The sequence below is a fragment of the Vombatus ursinus genome, unplaced genomic scaffold (genome assembly GCF_900497805.2).
Source record: "Vombatus ursinus unplaced genomic scaffold, bare-nosed wombat genome assembly UNPS02000580.1, whole genome shotgun sequence".
Lineage (NCBI taxonomy): Eukaryota > Metazoa > Chordata > Mammalia > Diprotodontia > Vombatidae > Vombatus > Vombatus ursinus.
Genome location: NW_020940358.1, coordinates 29464165 through 29483941, shown reverse-complemented (window position 1 = coordinate 29483941; position 19777 = coordinate 29464165). Strand labels below are relative to the sequence as shown.

The following is a 19777-nucleotide window of genomic DNA, read 5'->3' as shown; positions in this document are numbered from 1 at the left end:
TTTTTTTTTTTTACTGACAGGACTATTCAATCAAAAAAGTTTGGAGACCAGTCTTCTAGACTATTTTCCCTTTAATGCTTCCTCTGTTTCTAGAGAAAGTCTTTAGTACAGGGGTTTATAACTTTTGTGTCATGATTTCCTTTGGTGGTCTGGTGAAGCTTATGGGCCCCTTCTCAGAATAATGTTTTTAAATATATAAAATAAAATACATGGGCTTACAAAGGAAACCAATTATATTGAAATCTAGTTATCAAATATAAAACAAAAACAAGTTAACTGACTCCAGGTTAAGAACCCCTGCTCTAGGAGATAAATCAACAAAGATTTTCTTTGCTCCAGGTGTGTACAAGACATTGTACTAGGGGTATACAAAGGGATACAAGGTGTGGTCCATGTCTTCAAGATGCCTATAACCCAGTTGGGAGGACAAATTATAAATGAATAATTAATGATGTCAATTTGACAACAACAAAGAATCATAGGATTATTAGATTCAAGATTGTAAGGGACTTCAGACTCTGAAAATTTATCTAGTCTAATTCCTTTTTTTGGATAAGGAAATTGAGGCTCAGAGAGCTGAAGAACTTGAATCAAAGTCCTCTGATTCTGAATTAGCATTCTATACTGTGGCATATTTCAATGTTGAAGTGTGACTAACTATAAGCAATGACAATAATTTTTGGATGCAGCTCTTTTAAGTGAGGAACTGAGGGGATACAGTGGAAAATACACTGGATTTGGAGTCTGAAGACCTGGATTTTGATCCCAGCTTCTGCCATTTGCGGCCTTGCATAAGACACTTTACTTTGGGCCTCAGTTTCCTCATCTGTAAGATAAAAGAGTTGGAGTAGATGACCTTTAAGGTCACTTCCAGGCTTAAATCTAGGAAATCAGTTTCATGACTTTCTAGCTACATTTTATACATGACTATTGCCAAAAGAATGGAGTAGATAGTATGAGTCAGAAGAAGGAGATATCACTGCAGTCAGAGAAAGCTTCATGCAAGACAAGGGGGAGGTATCCTAAGTTGGAGAATAGAATGTTTGGAGGTCAGTGAGTAGACTAGATTAGCTAGAGTAGAGGGTTCATTTAGAAGATTAATGGGAGATCAAACTTAAGAGGCAGGTAGTTTGGGGCCTTGAATGCCAGGCTAAGGAATTTAAATTTTATCCTGTAGGTAGTAAGGCAGCTACTAAAGGTTTTTGAGCAGGGGATAAAAATGATAAAAATAGGAATATTAATATGGCAGCAGTAAGCTAGTGGGGAAATAAGAGAGACAGCGGGGATCAGTTAGGACTCTGAGTTATGGTGGTAAAAATGGGAATAGAAAGGAGAGAATGGATTCAAGACACATTGTGAAGATAAAATAAGTAGGACTTAGGAACTGATTCTCTCTGACAGAGAGAGGAAGAAATAAAAGAAGATACCAAGGTTCTGAACATGGTTTACTGGTGGTGCCATTAATAGAAACAGAGAAGTGAGGAGGGAGAGTAGGGTTTTGGGGAAAGTCAGGCTCAGGATTCAATTTGTTGAATTTGCAGTTACAGGAGGTGGATGTGTTCAGAAGATAGTTTGAAATGCAGGTGTAGAAATACAGAACAAAGTCAAGTATAGAGTGAAAACAGAGTTTTCTACTATTGGGAGTAGTGGGGAGAGATGAGATATTGGAGGGAAAGAGAGAAAGAGAACACAGGGAGGGAATGTAGAAAGAAAAGAGTAAAGGGCTAAGGACTGAGCCTTTGGTGATTGTCCATAGTTAGGGACCAAAATGGGGAAGACAAGACAGGGAAAGAGACAGAAAAGGAAAAGAGGGAGGAAGAGAATAAGAATAATACAACATTATGGAAGCCAAGAGGAGTGGTCAGAGGTGTCTAAAGCTGCAGAGAGATCAAGAAGATGTGGACTGAGAAAAAGCCACTGAATCTGATTATTTAAGAGGTCAATAGTAATTTTTGATTTAGTAGTTTCAGTGTAATGGTGGAAATGTGGAATCCTAGACTCAAGAGGATTAAAGAAAGAATTTTTGGTGAAGAAATAGAGGCAATGAATGTGGCTCACTCATTCTAGAAGCTCTAGAAATGATTTTTTTTAAAGGAGAATAAAAATAAGGTAGCAGACAGGTTAGTTCTAGGATCAAGGAAATTCTTTAGTTTTTCAATATCAGGAAGACCTAATTCATTTCAATTCCACAAATGCTTGTCCAGTAACTACAACATGTAAGATGTTGGGGGTACAAAGACAAAAACAAAATAGCTCCTTCCTTCAAGGAGTTTACATTCTACTGGGGACCTGATCATATAAAGGAAAATAGCATGGTACAGTGGAAAGAGTAATAGATTTATTGTTGGAGAACATGGGTTCAAATCCTGGCTTTGCTACTTACTACCTGTGTGAGCTTGGCCAACTCAATCTTTCTGGCCCTCAGTGTTGTAACTGTAAAATGAAAGGGAAGAACTGATTCTGTGATCCTGTGTTTGAAAGCGAAGGGAAAGGAACTAGCAGAGAAAGAAAGATCTGAGGTGTGAATCTGAGTGTGACTGTGTGTGTGTGTGTGTGTGTGTACACACATGCACATGCATGTGCACACATAAGTGTTTGCTTATTTAAATGTCTGTATCAGAATGGGTACATTTTTTGTATATGTATGCCAATTTGGTTTGAATAGGTCTCTAAGACGGAGTCTGAGCTGTGAAGGAATCACTAAGTTGAATTTGCACCCTTCCCAGGATTCGTACCTTCTGAATTACTTCCTGTTCCTGAACCGTTACTTTGAAGTTGGAGTGCCTGTTTACTTTGTGACCACTTCTGGCTATAACTTTTCGAGCTTGGACGGCGTGAATGCTATCTGCTCCAGTTCTGGCTGTGATCCTTACTCCCTCACCCAGAAGATCCAGTATGCCACAGAGTTCCCTGAAGAGTAAGTATTTGCACCATCATTCCTTACTCCAGGTTTCCTGACCTTTTGACTCCATTTCCCCTCCTACCTACTTCTTTTATTTCAGACTTCCTTGTCTATACCCTCAACTGTTTAGACCTTGTCTGGAATGTTGTGCTCAGTTCTAGGCAACATGGTTTAGGCAGGACATTGATAACTGAAGAATGTTCAGAAGAGGGCAAGTAGGATAGTGAAAGGCCTTGAGTCCATGCTAAATGAAGATCCTTTGAAAGAACTGGAGAACAGAAGACTCAGGGGGAACATGACAGTTGCCTTCAAGTACCTGAAGAGGTGTCCTGGAGAAGAGAGATTAGACATTAATCAATCAACAAGCATTTACTAAGCCCCTACTAGGCAACGGGGTGCAATGCCTCTACTCTTTTTATACCCAGAGGGCAGAATTTAGAACAATTGGTGAAAGTTTCAAAGGGGCAAGTTTAGGTGTGATGTCAGGAGAAATTTCTTAACAGTTAGAGTTGTTCCAGAGAAGAAAGGGTAGCCTCAGGTTAGTAATGACTCCCGCATTGGAGCAGAGTCTCAATGACCACTTATCAAGTATGATCGAGTGGGGACATTTTTTCAGTTATGAGTAGGACTCAATTGCCACCAAAATTCCTTCTACTTCAGAAATTCTGTGAGTTAGATCCTCTTCTTCACTTCTCTACGTCCTCTGCTCTAGGAGGAAGAGAACTCAAAAGGCCTCCTTGTTCTACTATACCTACCCACCTTCACTCTCTAGCTTGTCATGGTTCCTGGAAATCCCTCATGACTCATTTTTTTGGTTTAAGATATAATAGTCCTTTAAACTTTACATTTTACTATAGAAGATAACATAGCAAGTTATTATAAGTCATTAATTCCTTTGCTCAGAATATTAGCCAGGCACTAAGCAATGTCCTGAAGTAATCGGAGATCCATATTGATCGGTGAAGGGATAGGTACACAACATGGAGTATAGGAAGGCAGATTTGGGTGGGTTACCACAAGTGGGAAGGGAGGGAGACATGAAGACATTAGATATCTGGAGAATTTAGGGTACCACAAGGGAGGAATGGGGAAACAGTGCAGAAAAACTTTACCTGACTTATAGGTAAGAGTATGCTAGAGTCAACTCCAACTAGTTCCTGAGAGCCAACTGTAAATTTTCACTGTGGGCATTTACACCTTGGAAATTGGCAACTGCTACAAATCAGGGCTTTAACTATTGTTTTGTTGATTGTCTAAACTTAAGAAAGTGATGGAGAAAATGTTAATAATGCCGATTGAATTTAAGTGTGTTGTATGTCCATTTTTTTCTCCTGGGGAGAAGATTATTAAATATTTACCAGCACACCACTACTTGCTAGCTCACTGTCCTCTCTTCCTCTTCTGCTCTGACCCATTTGCTCCTAAGGTCTTATCTGGCTATCCCAGCTTCCTCCTGGGTGGACGACTTCATTGACTGGCTGTCACCTCTCTCTGATTGCTGTCGTCTTTACAGAAATAACTCCTTCTGTCCTTCTACTGAAGGTAAGTCCTGCTGTTTTGGGGGAGGTCCAGGAGATGGTGTTTATCTCCTTCAAGGGATTAAATTGATTCATTCAACAACCATTTATTAAATACCAACTATGTAACAGGCATTGTGTGTTAAAATAACTGCAGACAACATAAATACTTGGGAGTCCGCCTGCTAAGACAAAACCAGAAACTATATGAAACCAATTACAAAACACTTGTCACACAAATAAAGACAGATCTGATTTTTTTTCATATAAATATGGATGGCTGTGATTTCTTCTTTTGAAAGACAACACCCTCAGAGAAATTACACTCTAATTCTAGGGAAATAACATCTACCACATACACAGAAAATTATATACAAAACATAAACAAAGTAGATTCAAAGTAATTTGGGGGAGCACTTGCATTTGAGGAAATCTAGATAGGCTTTCTGTAGGAGATGTCATTTGGCTTGAGCTTTTTTCCCCCTTCAAATTCATTATTTATTTATTAGAATAAAACAATTGAGTTTCAAATTTTCTCCCTTCCTCACCCATTGAGAAGACAAGCAATATGACACTCATTAAACATGTGGAATCATGAAAAACATATTTACATATTAGCCATGTTGCAAAAAAAGCAAGAAAAATAAAGAAAGTGAAATTGCACTCAGTATTTATCAGCTCTCTCTGGAGGTAGGTAGCATAATTCCTTTGGAATTATCTAGGATCATTGTCTTGATCAGAGTAACTAAATCTTTTACAGTTGATCATAATTACAATATTGCTATTACTGTATACAGTGTTCTGTTTCTCCTCACTTCATTTTGCATCAGCTTATATGGGTCTTCTCAGGTTGTTCTGAAACCATCCTATTTGTCATTTCTTATAGCTTAATAGTATTCCATCACAGTCATATACCACAATTTGTTCAGCTATTCCCCAACTGAAGGGCCCTCCATCATTTCTAATTCTTTGCTACTACAAAAAGAGCTGCTATAAATATTTTTGTACATATTGGTCCTTTTCCCTTTTCCTTGATCTTTTTGGGATACAGACTTAGTGGTAGTATTGTTATACAGAATTCTATAATTCTTTGAGCATAGTTCCAAATTGTTCTCCAAAATGGTTGGACTAGTTCACAACTCTACCAACAGTGCATTAGTGTCCCAATTTTTCCACATCTTCTCCAGCATTTGTCACTTTCCCTTTCTGTCATGTTAGCCAATCTGATAGTTGTTATGTGGTACTTCAGAGTTTTTTTAATTTGCATTTCTCTAATCAGTAGTGATTTAGAGTTTTTTTTCATATAAATATGGATGGCTGTGATTTCTTCTTTTGAAAACTGCCTATTCATATCCTCTGATTATTTATTAATTATATAATAGTGCATATTTTTATAAGTCTGGCTCAGTTCTCTATATATTTGAGAAATGAGGCCTTTGTCAGAAAAACTCATGATAATTTTTCCCCTCAGTTTCCTGCTTTTCTTCTAATTTTAGCTACATTGGTTTTGTTTATGTAAAATCTTTTAAATTTCATGTAAACAAAATTATCCTACTATATTTTCCATGATCCTCTCTGTCTCTTGTTTGGTAATAAACTCTTCCTTTATCCATAGATTTGACAGGTATATTTTTTTATGTTTTCCTAATTTAGTGATGATACTACCTTTTATGTCTAAATCATTTATCCATTTTGACCTTATTTTGGTATACAGTGTAAGATGTTGGTCTTGGCCTAGTTTCTGCCAAACTGCTTTCCAGTTTTCCCAGCAATTTTGGTCAAATGTTGAGTTCTTACCTCAAAAGCTTGGATCTTTGGATTTATCAAACTCCAGATTCCTATGGTTATTTACTACTGTGAATGTGTATCTAATTTATTCCACTGATCCACCAGTCTGTTTCTTAGTTGGTACCAGACTGTTATGATGATTATCACTTTGTAATATAGTTTGAATTCTAGTACTGCTAGACTGCCTTCATTCACATTTTTTCATTGATTCCATTGATACTTTTTATCTTTTGTTCTTCCAGATGAATTTTGTTATTATTTTTTTCTAGATCTGCAAAATGATTATTTGGTAGTTTGGTATGGCACTGAATAAGTAAATTAATTTAGGTAGATTTCTCATTTTTATTATATTGGCTCAACCTATCCATGAGCAATTAATTAATATTCCTCCAGTTATTTAGATCTGTCTTTATTTGTGTGAAAAGTGTTTTGTAATTGTTTTCATATAGTTTCTGGTTTTGTCTTAGCAGGTGGACTCCCAAGTATTTATGTTGTCTGCAGTTATTTTAAATGGATTTTCTCTTTCTATCTCTTTCTACTGGGTTTCATTGGTGTATATAGAAATATCAGTGATTTATGTGGTTGAAGGCAGCTTGTATTTCTATGTGGACAAAGTAAGGAGGCAATACATTGTAGTCGTAAGGAACAGCCTGTTCAAAAGCATTAAGAGACAGGACAGAATGTTGAATATGAGAAACATGCTTGGCTCAAATGTAGAGTGTGTGAAGGAGAGTTACATGAAAAAAGCCTGGAAAAAGAGTTTGAAGGTGTGTGATAGAGGCCTTTAAAAACCAAACAGAAGAGTTTCTATTTTATCTTCCGGGAAAGAGGGAACCACTGGAATTTCTTGAGCAAAGGAATGATATGGTCAGATCCATGCTTTAGGAATATTAATTTGGCAGTTTCATGGAAGATGAAGTGGAAAGAAAAGATTTGAGGCAGGCATCAAGGGGGTGATGATGAATTAGGGTGGTAGCCATATGAATAGAGAACAACAAGAGGTAGAGTCAACAAGACTTGGCAATTGATTTGATGGAATGGTGAGCTGAAGAGGGAAGAGTTGAGGATGACTTTGAGGCTATGATATTGGGTGATTGGAAGAATTGTGGTGTCCTCAATAGGAATAAAGGAGTTAGGATAAGGGGAGTTTTTTGGGGAGAGAGGGGGTAAGATAATGATTTTGGACATGTTGAGTTTGAGATACCTAAGGGACATCTAGTTGGGGATTTCTTATGGCAGTTGATAGTGTAGAAGAAAGAGAGCAGAGGGCCCAAGACAGAGTCATGGGGTACATTCATGCGTAGGGGGTATGATATGGATGATGGCTAGTTAATGAGACTGAGGAATAGTGTGATGGGTAGGAGGAGGACCAGGAGAGGACAGTGTTACAAAAGGCTGGAGAGTATCCAGAAGAGGGCACCCAGAATAGGTGAAAGGCCTTGACATTATGACACATGAAAATAGGGCACATTTAGCCTGGTGAAGAGAAGATGAAAGGAAGGAGAAGGGAACATGCTAGCTTTGTTCTAATATTTGAAGGGCTGTTATGCTGCTCCAGAGGTCAGAACTAGGAGTGAGGTATGAAAGCTGTAAAGAGGCAAATTTAATCTTGATGTCAGGAAACACTTAGCAATTAGAGGTATGTAAAAGGGGAATGGGCTGCCCCAATGGGTGGAGGTAGCTTCCTTATCCTTCAAGGTCTTTAAACACAGTCTGGAAGACCAGTTGTAAGGTATGTTATAGTGGGGCTTCTTTCTGGTTATGGTTTGGACCAGAAGGATGCTGAAATCCCTTCTAATTCTCAAATAACACTGGTGATTCTGATTCTGTGAGAGGAGGGCACAGTAATTTAACAATGATGCAGCAAAGAGGTTAAGATAAGGATAAGAAAAGTCCTATCTCTCCACAGGTACCTTTACCTGCTTACGGAGGTGTATAAGCACTACTCGGCCCACAGAGGAGCAGTTCCACAAATACCTGCCTTGGTTTTTGGAGGACAAAGCCAATATCAAGTGCCCCAAAGGGTATGGCTTTAGCAGTGGGCTTGGGGCTGGAGGTAGGGCCTGGGAACCTGAATCTGGGAGAAGATATAAGCTAGGCTGGAGCACTGGGGTGAGGTCAGCTGAAGGAGAGAGGTGGGGCATTGATTCACATTCAAGATGTAGTCAGTCCCAGGGCAGGGAAGGAGGATTAGTTCCTCTGGGCAACTCTCATGGTGGTGTTCTCTCTACAGGGGCCTGGGAGCTTATGATGGTTCTGTGAACATTAGTGCAGATGGCAAGATCTTAGGTAAGAGTTTTAGAGAATCTCTGAAAAGAATAAAGCTGTTACAAATGGGAACTGGTCCTCAGGGTGACTGGAAGTCATAGGGCCTACGGGAGCTTTGAGTCTCAAACAAGACTACAGTTATGCCTTCCACATCACAGGAGTTAGGGGCAAAGTGCTCCCACAATCCGGAAAATCCATGTATCATTTTTTGGCCCTCCCTCAGTACCAGAAAAGTCTGAATTACGGTATTAACAGATAAATATGTTGATGTTACATAGTACTAGATATACATTTTATGCATTTCTGAGTTTCTAAACGTTTTCTGTGTTGTCTATTGGCCTCTGCATGTTGTCTGCAGCTTCTGCAAAACTCCCCAAAAATTCCCACTTAATTTCTTATGCCAACCCCTGATCTATCGAAGCCTCGATGGGGAAAGTTGTGATGTGGAAGGGATAGCTGTAATGTGAGAAACATATCCCCCTCCCCTCCCTTTGCTTCTTATGTATTTATATCCTAGATAGTGAACTGGAAGGCACCTCAGCACTCATCTAGTCCAATCCTGCCGTTTTACTGATGAGGACATTAAGGTCCAGAAAAGTTGGTGACTTTCCTAAGGTCACTTTTCCTCCAAGTGGCAGAGCTGCCCTACAGCTCCAAATTCTGAGCTCCATGCATCCTATTCTTCCTTCTCCAAGTCCTCAGGGAAGCTGTTTGCACCTGTTCACTGCCCTTCCTTTCCCACACTTATTCTGTTCCTCAGGCCTGCTGTTCCAGCCTTCACAGCTCCTCCATGACCTGCCTTTTTTTTCTCTTCCCACAACCAAATTCCTTACCAAAGTCCACTTGGACTCCTATTACAGAAGGATAACCATTGCGTTAGAGTTAGTTGGGCCCTCAGAGTCTCTGGAATTCATCCCCACTCATTTTTACAGCTCAGAAATCGGAGACTTAGAGTATGAAGTGGTCTTTCTCGATGTAGTGGCAAGGTGCTGGATTGGGAGTCATGGGACCTGGGTTCAAATTCTAGCTCTACCCCTTCCTACTTGTGTGACCTTAGGCAAGTCACTTTGCCATTAGGTTCCATATCTGCAAAATGAAGGGGGTTGTACCTCCAAGATCCCTTCCAGCTCTAAATCTATGCAGCTGTGGGTAGAACCAGTCAACAAGCATTTATTAAGCACTTGTTATGTACCAGACACTGTGCTAAGTGCTGAGGATACAAAAAAAAAGGCCAAAGAGAGTTCCTGCTCTCAAGGAACTTACAGATAGAGTGTTGGACTTGGAAGCAGGAAGACCTGAGTTCAAATTTTGCCTCAGACACTTCAATCAATTAATCAATCAATATTTATTAAGTGCCTAGTGTGTGCCCAGCACTGTGCTAAGTACTGGAGATGTGAAAAGAGACAAAAGACAGTCCCTGCCCTCAAGGAATTTATTGTCTAATACGCTTACTAGATGTGTGACCCTGGGTGAGTCACTGAACCTCTCTCAGCCTCGGTTTCTTCCTCTATAAAATGGGGAGAATAATAGCACCTACCTCAAAGGGTTGTTGTGAGGATCAAATGATATGATGTATAAAGAGTTTTACAAACCTTAAAGCTCTATAAGTGAAAGCTATTATTATTATTTTGATCCTTCCCTCTAAGTGGTCCTTAGAGTTCTTTCTGCCCTTACCTGCTTTCTACTAAAAAAAAAAAATAATAACTCTCTGGTGCCTTTTTGGCGGCCAGTTTCTGATGTTATGTATAGTATTTTGTGAAGTTTCCTATGTCCTCTTCTCCTTCCCCTACTTTCAGCTCGAGTCCTTTCTTTATGCTTCCTTTCAGTCCTTTCATAACCCTTTCATTCTTCATTTTTTTCATTCTCCTTGTCCCCTGCCCTTGGAATGACCTTTCTTTCTTACAGATTTAAGCAACTTTTCTTCCCCTATTCAGAAAACTTCCATCAAAGTCCTTTCCTCTAGGGAGTTCTCAGCTTCATTCCCATCTTTATTGCCAGGAATTAATAACATTTTAAACACTTACCTGGAGAATAACAGACTTGCGGAAGGTCCTCCAGGAAAACCTCATTTTATTAATGAGGAAACTGATTCCCAGAGAGAAATGAAGGGATCCACCCAAAGTCATACCTACAAACAAAGCTGGGACTAGACCCCAGGTGTCTCTACTTCTAGTTTTATTTTCTTTCCACCATATTAACTTTTGCTCATTTGGGTCATCTCTTTAGAGTTAATGGAGTCAGAGGACCTGAGTTCAAATCTTCTCTCTGCCATTTGCCACCAATGTGACATTAGCTAAATTCCTTAACCTCTTAGTTCCCCATCTATAAAATGAAGGCGCTGAACCATATGACCTCTAAGGTCCCTTCCAGTTGTAAATCTATGATCCCATGAATATAAACTCCCAGAGGGTAGTTAAACGATTTCCTCATTGTTCAGTATAATGTTTATTCTATTTTGAATGCCTAATAAATACTGATCTGTGAGATACTGACATCTTTCTTCCATCCTGCTCATCTCTCATCCTCCGCTCTCTCTGGTTTCTATCCAGCTACCCGATTTATGGCTTACCATACATCCCTCAAGAATTCTCAGGAATATACAGGAGCTCTGCAGGCTGCCCGGGAGCTGGCAAAAAACATCACAGCTGACCTGCGGAAAGTTCCAGGGACTGATCCTAACTTTGAGGTCTTCCCCTACACGTGAGAGCCAGGATGTGGGCAGTGGACAAAGGTGGGCTACAGGCAGTAGTTTCAGTAAAGGAACCACCTAATAAGCGCTGTTGGCTGATACACCATATAGACCAATGGCAAAAAGGGTGGGGAATTGGGGCAGGGATTAGGTATGCAAGAAAGGCAAAGAAATATAACACAGAGAGCTGGACTTGGAATAAGTAAGATGCGAGATAGAATCTTGTCTTTGGAAACTTACCAACTGTGTGAACCAGAGTAAATCATTTAGTTGCCCTTAGCTCCAGTTTCCTCATCTGGAAAATGGGGATAATAGTCATACCTTCCTCACAGGGTTTGTGGGAGGATCAAATGACATAATCTATGTGAAGTGTTTTGTTATATTGTTATCGTTCAGTTGTTTTTCAGTCATTTCTGACTCTTTACGACCTCATTTGGGCTTCTTTTGGCAAAGCCTGGAGTGGTTTGCCATTTCCTTCTCCAGTTCATTTTATAGATGAGAACGCTGAGGCAAACAGAGTGAAGTGACTTGCACAGGGTCACACAGCTAGTAAATATTTGAGGCTTTAAACTCAGGAAGATAAGTCTTCCTGACTCCAGGCACTGCACCATCTAGCTACCGCAAAAGTGCTTTGTAAACCTTTAAAAAGTGCTATATAAATGTTAGCTGTTATACAAGAAAGAGGATTAAGGAAAATGAGGGGATATAGAAGTGTTTAGGGTATCAGGAGGAAGGTATTGGGGGGAAGGAGGTGATGGAAAGCTACTCGTTCTGGCTTTTCCATCCTCAAGGCCCTGGAGAGAAGGTGGAGTTTTGAAAGAATCAACACTAGCCTCAACTGACATTTCTTCCCTCTGTGGCAGAATCACCTATGTGTACTATGAACAGTACCTGACCATCGTCTCCGAGGGCCTATTCATTCTGTTCTACTGCCTCATACCCACATTTGTTGTCTGTTACCTCCTGCTTGGGATGGACCTCCGCTCTGGCTTCCTCAACCTCTTCTCCATCATCATGATCATTGTGGATACTGCAGGCTTCATGGCCTTGTGGGGCATCAGCTACAATGCTGTGTCCCTCATCAATCTGGTCACGGTAATTCTCTGAATAAGGCATAGGGTATTGTTGGAAGGAATTTAAGGTTTCTATAAGAGGAACTGGGTAATTGAGCACCTTGGCTTTCTTCAAATCTCTCATGGTTTCTTTGTTCCTTTTAGGATGTGACTTTGCTTTTCTCTCTTTGTTTTGTCATTTTCTTTTTTTAGGTCATATTGTCATTTTATTATATTGACATAGCTCAAACATGAATAATTAATAGATCTCCAATTACTTCAGATCTGCCTTTTTTTGTAAAGATTGTTTTGTAGTTGTATTCATGTAGGTCCTGTATGTCTTGGTAGTCTATTCAATAGTCAAGCAAGATGTTAATGAGATTAGATGGACACAATGGGATTGAGAGCAGGATAGGAAGGGAACTACTAATATCTTCTGTCTCCCTTAAATTGGACAGACAGCTTCATCATTAGTCCTTTAGAAATGTTGTTGGTCATTCTTTTGATCAGAGGTCTTAAGTCTTTCAAAAAAAAATTTTTTTTTATTGTGTCATTCTATAAATTGTTCTCCTGGTTGTGTTCACTTCACTGCATTAGTTCATACTTTCCAGAGTTCTTTGAAATAGTTTCATTAGTCATTTATTATAACACGATATTATTTCATTACATTCATATATCATAATAATATCATAATTACATTCATATATCATTACATTCATATATCATAATCTCCATTTGATGGATACCTTTTAATTTCCAGATCTTTTCTATTCTTTCTATTTAATTCTCCCTTCAGGATCAGGAAGTTAGTTTTGACTTTAACTATTCCCATCCTAGTATTATCCTGCCATATAACTATGCCTCCACTTCTCATCCCTGGCTATTTCTCTGTTGAGTTTGTATTTTTCTACACCTAGCTTTGTTCATATGTGTGTTTCACTCTCCTTTGTTTGATCCAGATAAAATTGAGGTTCACCTGATGCCCACTAGCTATCATCCTGCATGCTTTATAGTCTTTTTCTTATGTAGCCCAATAGTGAAAAATACTAAGTTCCACCCCACCTTCTTCCTTTCTATACTGGAATATATTCCTTTTACCCTCTCTTTCCTTTCTCCTCTGAAAATGCTTAGAAAGAACTGATCTAACCCCAGGTACTCTGGTTTTCTTATTTAACTCAATAAATTCTGAAGACATTAAGGATTTGAAGGGACATTTATTTTTTCTCCTCCTATTATAATGTTAGCACTTCATCATCTTACAACTTTATCCAGTTGTTCAAATAAATGTACCTTTTTAGTTTTCTCTATAGTGTTGTGTTTATATTTCAGAATATCTTTTTTTTTTCCAATCAGCTTGGAAGTCCTCTATTCCATTAAAGGTTATTTTTTTTTCTCTATAGAATTATACTAAGCTTTTTAGGGAAAAAATTATTCTATCTTATAATCCTATGCTTTTTTGCCTTTTAGAATATTATATTCCAAGATTTCTTTTTTATAATAGAAATTGCCAGGTCTCAATAAAAACTTCAGGTATGATCTTGTGTGTGGTTCCTTGGTACTCTTTCTACCTGCTTATAGTATATTTTCTTTGATGTAGAAGTTCTGGATTTTGGCTATGATATTCCTTGGACTTTTCCTTTTGGGGTTTCTTTCAGGATATGACCAGTGGATTCTTTTTATTTTAATATTATCCTTTGGTTCTAATTGATCTGGTCAATTTTAATTTGCATTTTCTTGAAATCTAGTGTCCAGGTGTTTTTTTTAAATAGCTTGTTATTTTATTAACTAAGCAGTTTAGAAAGACCATTACAATAATTTATTGAGGTAAACATAGAATTAGTGCCAGTATCACAGCAATTCCCTTCAGCTACTTGTTAGTGTCTTTTTTTTTTTTTTTGGTGAGGCAATCAGGGTTAAGTGACTTGCCCAGGGTCACACAGCTAGTAAGTGTCAAGTGTCTGAATCCAGGTTTGAACTCAGGTCCTCCTGACTCCAAGGCCAGAGCTCTATCCATTGTACTACCTAGCTGCTCCATACTTGTTAGTCTTAATATAGAGAACAGGAAGAGAAGGGCAGGACAGGGCAGTCTCTTGAATACAACACAAGGTTCAACAGGTCCTGGTTTAAGTAGAACCCCCTGGCTCCTAACTGCTTTCTCAATCCACAACTTTAAATGACATGTCTATGGTCTAGATAATCTTCTTCTAGCTGTTTAAAAAGATGGGGGCTCTGTGGTTTCCATTTCTACCATCGTAACTCCCACTCTTTCCATTCCTCCAATTACCCATCTAGGATAAAACAAACCTGGGGAAAGAGAAACAAATAACCATGATAAAAAACCAAGTTGTAATAAAGAGGAGGAAACATGGAAGTGGAAGAACTTATGAATTCAACTCTAGAAAACCGTTAGTGGGTTAGGGTATGAAAAATGATACTCAAGTTTTATAAGGGCCCCAAAGGACTACGTTCCTCCATGCACATATGTCAAGGATTCTGGGCATAAGGACATTAATGCTGTCTTCTACACTGGAAAATTTCCTAGGTACTGAGACTGACCCCTTTTCTTGGATCCAGGTGGGTAATGGCTATTCCCAAGCTCAGCCTGAAAGTGCTCTTTATATTGTGTTGTAGTGATGAAAATTCTTTGGCTTTTGAAAGTGCTTAGCTCTTTTATTCTTCTAGCTGGAGGGCAGATAGGGGACTTTGGGGAATTATCTTCCTACGGGATCTCAGTTTTCCCATCACGTGCAGGTTTCCATGAGCATATGCTACCATTTTCTTTTAAGTACATTTTAATTGCTGTTTTAAAAAATGTAGTCACTTACCCATACCCTTTGTCTGTCTGTCCTCCCTGCTGCTCTGTTTCCACCAGTGAACTCTCCCTTTTGACAAATAAGTGTGGGTAAGTAAAATAAACACATTGTCCACGTATGAAAATAAATGCCTCATTTTTCACCTATAATCCATCACCTCTCTGCCAAGAGGAAGGAAGTATATTTCACTGTATGTCCTCTGGAATCAAGATAGGTCATGCATTTGATCATGGGATTATAGATTCAGAGCTGGAAGAGAACTAAGAGGCCATCAAATCCAACTGTCTCATTTTAGAGATGGGGAAACTGAGGCACAGAGAAGTTGCCCCAGGTCACACAGCTAGTAAGTGTCCAAGGTGGGATTTGATCCAGGTCTTTCTGACTCAAAGTCTAGTACCTGGAATTCTGATATCTTTCGATGTTGCTTTCCTTTAAATTACAGCAGTCATCCTCTTGGTTCTGCCTACTTCATTCTGTACCAATTCCAACAAGTTTTCTCAGATTTCCTTTTTTTTTTTTTTTTTTTTTTGCTTTTTGATGAGGCAATCAAGGTTAAGTGACTTTCCCAGGGTCACACAGCTAGTAAGTGTCATGTGTCTGAGGCTAGATTTGAGCTCAGGTCCTCCTGACTCCAAGACCAGAGCTCTATCTACTGCGCCACCTAGCTGCCCTAAGTTTCTGAACTGTTGATTGTTATTGTGCTTTTTATGGCACAATAACATTCCATTACTTCATATATTCCAGTTTGTTTGGTCATCCCCTGATCGATAGATGTCTACTTTGTTTGCAGTTTTTTACCTTCTCCCATTTCCCATCCGAACATGGATGGGATAGATAACCAGCTAACTGCTCTTCCTTATCCACTTTAGGCTGTGGGTATCTCAGTGGAGTTTGTTTCCCACATTACCCGCTCCTTTGCCATCAGTACGAAGCCCACTCGACTGGAGAGGGCCAAAGAAGCCACCATCATTATGGGCAGTGCGGTAAGTAAAGCCCTGGCTAGGTATGGGCCCCTCAGGATTTGCTCAGTGGACCCAGTTAGTCCTATCAAGGTGTCTTTTCCCCAGCTCTGACTGTGCTGTCTTGGTGATTTTGTAGGTCTTTGCTGGAGTGGCCATGACAAATCTCCCTGGCATCATCATTCTTGCCTTTGCCAAGTCCCAACTCATCCAGATCTTCTTCTTTCGCCTCAACTTCCTCATCACCATCTTTGGCATGCTGCACGGTCTCATCTTTCTGCCTGTGCTCCTCAGCTATTTTGGTAAGGTCCCAGAGACTGTACTCCTCAGAGGCCCCTGCAGCTTGTCTTTATAGAGCTTCAGAATGTGTGCCCCAGAGAGAGAGTGCACATGCAGGTGCTGCCAGTGAGGGCTGGCTTGCCAAAGGGGTCCACTTACACCTGCCTGACTCTTCTAAAGGAAGGAAGGAGGTATGGGGTAGGCTGAGATGTGGGCTAGAAGGAGATGGAGAAAGTGCTTTGTGGAGGAATAGTGACGCATTATTGTAAGCAGAATGTCTCCAGGCTGGGCTATGCTTGCAAACTTTTCAAACTCCAGTTTGTTATGTACAGTTAGTAATGCTCCCACTACCTACCCCACATGGCTAGGAGGCATCGTGGGGAAAATGTTTTGCAGGTCTTAATGCAGTTTCTTTTGATGATGATGATGGTGATAGTGATTATTTTCATTACTGTATGATAGAGAGCTGGCCTGGGTTCAAGTCCTGCCTCTGATACATAGCAATTGGGTGACCTAGGCAAGTCCTTTAACTTCTCCCTAGTCCAGACCATTCTCTAAAGCCCTAAGTTACAGGTGGTATTGATCTGAATTGGTGGAGGGAACTCTTATTTATTTATTTATTCATGTGGACTTACCACATAAAGTCACAGATCTATGCAACATTTATATTTGCTTTGGGAGTATGAGGCAGAAGCTCAGTATAAATTTATATGTATATACACACATATATTTGTGTATACATATATGCATATATGTGAATATATGTACACACACACACATATACATGGTCCAGACCCTATGTATATATGACAACTAGGTCCCAATTAGTATGAATAATGAATCTCCCTAAAGGAGTCACATTATTCGAGTCTGCACTGCATATTTCCATTGGGCTGGAACAAATAGGCACAATTTATATAATTACAACATTGAATGGTATGAATTTGAATACATGTGACCCCTTTGGGGAATTCTTTATTTGTACTAATTGGGACTTAGTTATGTGTATGTGTGTGTGTGTAAAGGGGGAATGTAAAGGGAATGGTAAGTCTCTGACCAAATTGAAGTTACTCAATGACCCTGATAAGGTTATAGGGCAAGAGTCATTGGCAGTCCCTGATTAAATTGAAAAAGTTACCCAAATATGTGTGAGACTCCCAAGGTTCCCCCAAATTCATTAGGCACATAATAATACTGATAATAGCATTTATATAGTACTTTAAGGTTTGCAAAGAGCTTTACATATGTTATCTCATTTGATCTTCATAACAACCCTGCAAGGTAGGTGTTATTTTTATCCCCATTTTACAGATGAGGAAATTGAGCCTGAGAGAGGTCAAGAGACTTGCCCATGGTCACATAGCTAGTAATTAATTGTCTGAGTGGGACAGCTAGGTGCTTCAGTAGATGGAGTGCAGGACCTGGGGTGAAGAAGATTCATTTTCCTGAGTTCAAATCTGGTCTCAGACACTAGCTGTGTGACCCTGGGCAAGTCAGTTAACCTTGTTTGCCTCAGTTTCCTCGTCTAAAAATGAGCTGGAGAAGGAAATGGCAAACCACTCTAGTATCTTTGCCATTTTTCTTCCTTTTTTGTTGAATCATTTCAGTTGCGTCTGACTCTTTGGTTTGCCACTTTTTTCTCCAGCTCATTTTAGAGATGAGGAAACTGAGGCAAACAGGGTTAAGTGACTTGCGGTCACATGGCCAGTAAGTGTCTGAGGTCAGATTTGAACTCAGGAATAAGAGTCTTCCTGACTCCAGGCCCTGCACTCTATCCACTGCACCACCTAGCTGCCTGTATTTTTTTTTTTTTGCCAAGAAAGCCCCAAATGGGTCACAAAGAGTTGGACATGACTGAGATGACTGACTGCTCAACAAAAATTGTCCGAGGTATAACTTGAACTCGATTCTTCTTGACTCCAAGTCTAACACTCTATGCCACCCAGCTGCCCAAAATGACTTGGAGTTGATTGAAAATAAACCTCTTAATTCAGAAATGTTCCCAGATATGTGGGGCTCCCCAAAAGGGATGACACACCTTGTCAACTGAAAATCAACCCCTCTGACCCTAGATGAGCCCCCAAATGGAACCCATGACACCCGTACATTGCTACTATGTATGAAGTTTGCATATGTATACAGGCTGTCTCAAGCCTTAGTGCAGTTTAAAGCTTTAATAACTTAACATATAAATGTGTCTGTTCATTGCCACAGTGACATGTCGCCTCAGGACTAAGAGGTTCTCACAGCTCAGTGCACGGTGGCTGTTAACAGGAGTCTGACACCCCAAGGGCCCTCTGGAGTCTTCCAGGGCCTTACCAGGGGACAGGGGAAAGACTAACAAAGTCCACCTATCAGCTCAGAGGTGAACAAAAAAATCCAAACATTTTGCTCACTTTGGGGTAATTCCTACCAAGTCTCCCAGAGAAACTCTTCAGAAGTGACTGAAACTGTGGAGACCCCTGAAATTGCTATCTTTCTTCCCTCTGAACTAGGCTGGACCAGACTTTGGGGGAGGAAGGAGAGGGAGGTTACAAGTCTAGAGACAAACTCAGGGTGATCTGTAAACTTCTGAATCATGGAGCATGTAGCCAGAGGCCTTAGCAGAGCTGATGGGCACTATTAGGCTCAGCATGAATCTAGAATTTCCAGCACCTAGATGTAACTCCCTCCCATTTGTTGCCTGTAGAGAATCCTGGGCCCTCCAGCCTCTTCCAGGCTTAGATGGGGCAAAGTACTGAATCTGTTCTCCTAGAGATGAAAATGCAGTTGGCTTCAAGGAGATGTTTTCAGAGTCACTCAGGAAGAAAGGTCCTTCTGGGGCAGCTAGGTTGCACAGTTGATAAAGCACAGGACCTGGAGTTAGGAGGACCTGAGTTCAAATCTGGCCTCAGACACATAACACTTACTAGCTGTGTGACTCTGGGCAAGTCACTTAACCCCAATTGCCTCACCAAAAAACAAAACAAAACAAAACAAAAAAAAGGCCTAGAAAGTCAGAATGGGAAGGGGATATTCTTAGCACTAATTAGAGCATTTTAAGCTGCTTTCTCTCCAGAAACCATATGCCAGCAACTGTGATTTGACTCTCTCACTGAGGAAGATAAGTCATAATTCTATATAATGGCAGTTTGAACGACTTAATTTTTTTGGGAGGAGTGGCAAAATTACAAGGAAGTCCTAATTGGGCTGTGATAGAATGAGAGTTATTTCATGTTATTACCTTGCTCAAAAAGCTTCAATGGCTCCTTACTATCCCAAGGATAAAATACCAAATTCTGGTATTTAAAGCCTTTCAGTTCCCATTTATCTTTTTGGCCTGATTTCATGTAATTCCACATCACAGCCAAACTGGTCTAGTTCATGTTTCCATATACATTTGATTTCTCACCTTCATGCCTTTGCCCAGGATGACTCCCAACCTCGGAATGCTGCCTTTCTTCATTTCTACCTCTTGGAATCCTTAGCTTTTCCATTCAAGGCTCAGATCAAGTCCTACTTCCTACGTGA

General features: G+C 39.9%; 1 protein-coding gene across 1 annotated transcript in view; it reads left to right on the top strand.

Moving 5' to 3' along the window:
• Positions 1-19777, top strand: part of NPC1L1 (NPC1 like intracellular cholesterol transporter 1) — a 36712-nt gene that overhangs the window by 15448 nt on the left and 1487 nt on the right. Inside the window, exons 11-18 of the mRNA XM_027851738.1 lie at positions 2727-2917; positions 4329-4444; positions 8117-8231; positions 8441-8496; positions 11025-11175; positions 12028-12259; positions 15899-16012; positions 16128-16290. Of these exons, the coding sequence (XP_027707539.1) occupies positions 2727-2917; positions 4329-4444; positions 8117-8231; positions 8441-8496; positions 11025-11175; positions 12028-12259; positions 15899-16012; positions 16128-16290 (1138 nt within the window). The remainder of the gene's footprint in view (positions 1-2726; positions 2918-4328; positions 4445-8116; positions 8232-8440; positions 8497-11024; positions 11176-12027; positions 12260-15898; positions 16013-16127; positions 16291-19777) is intronic.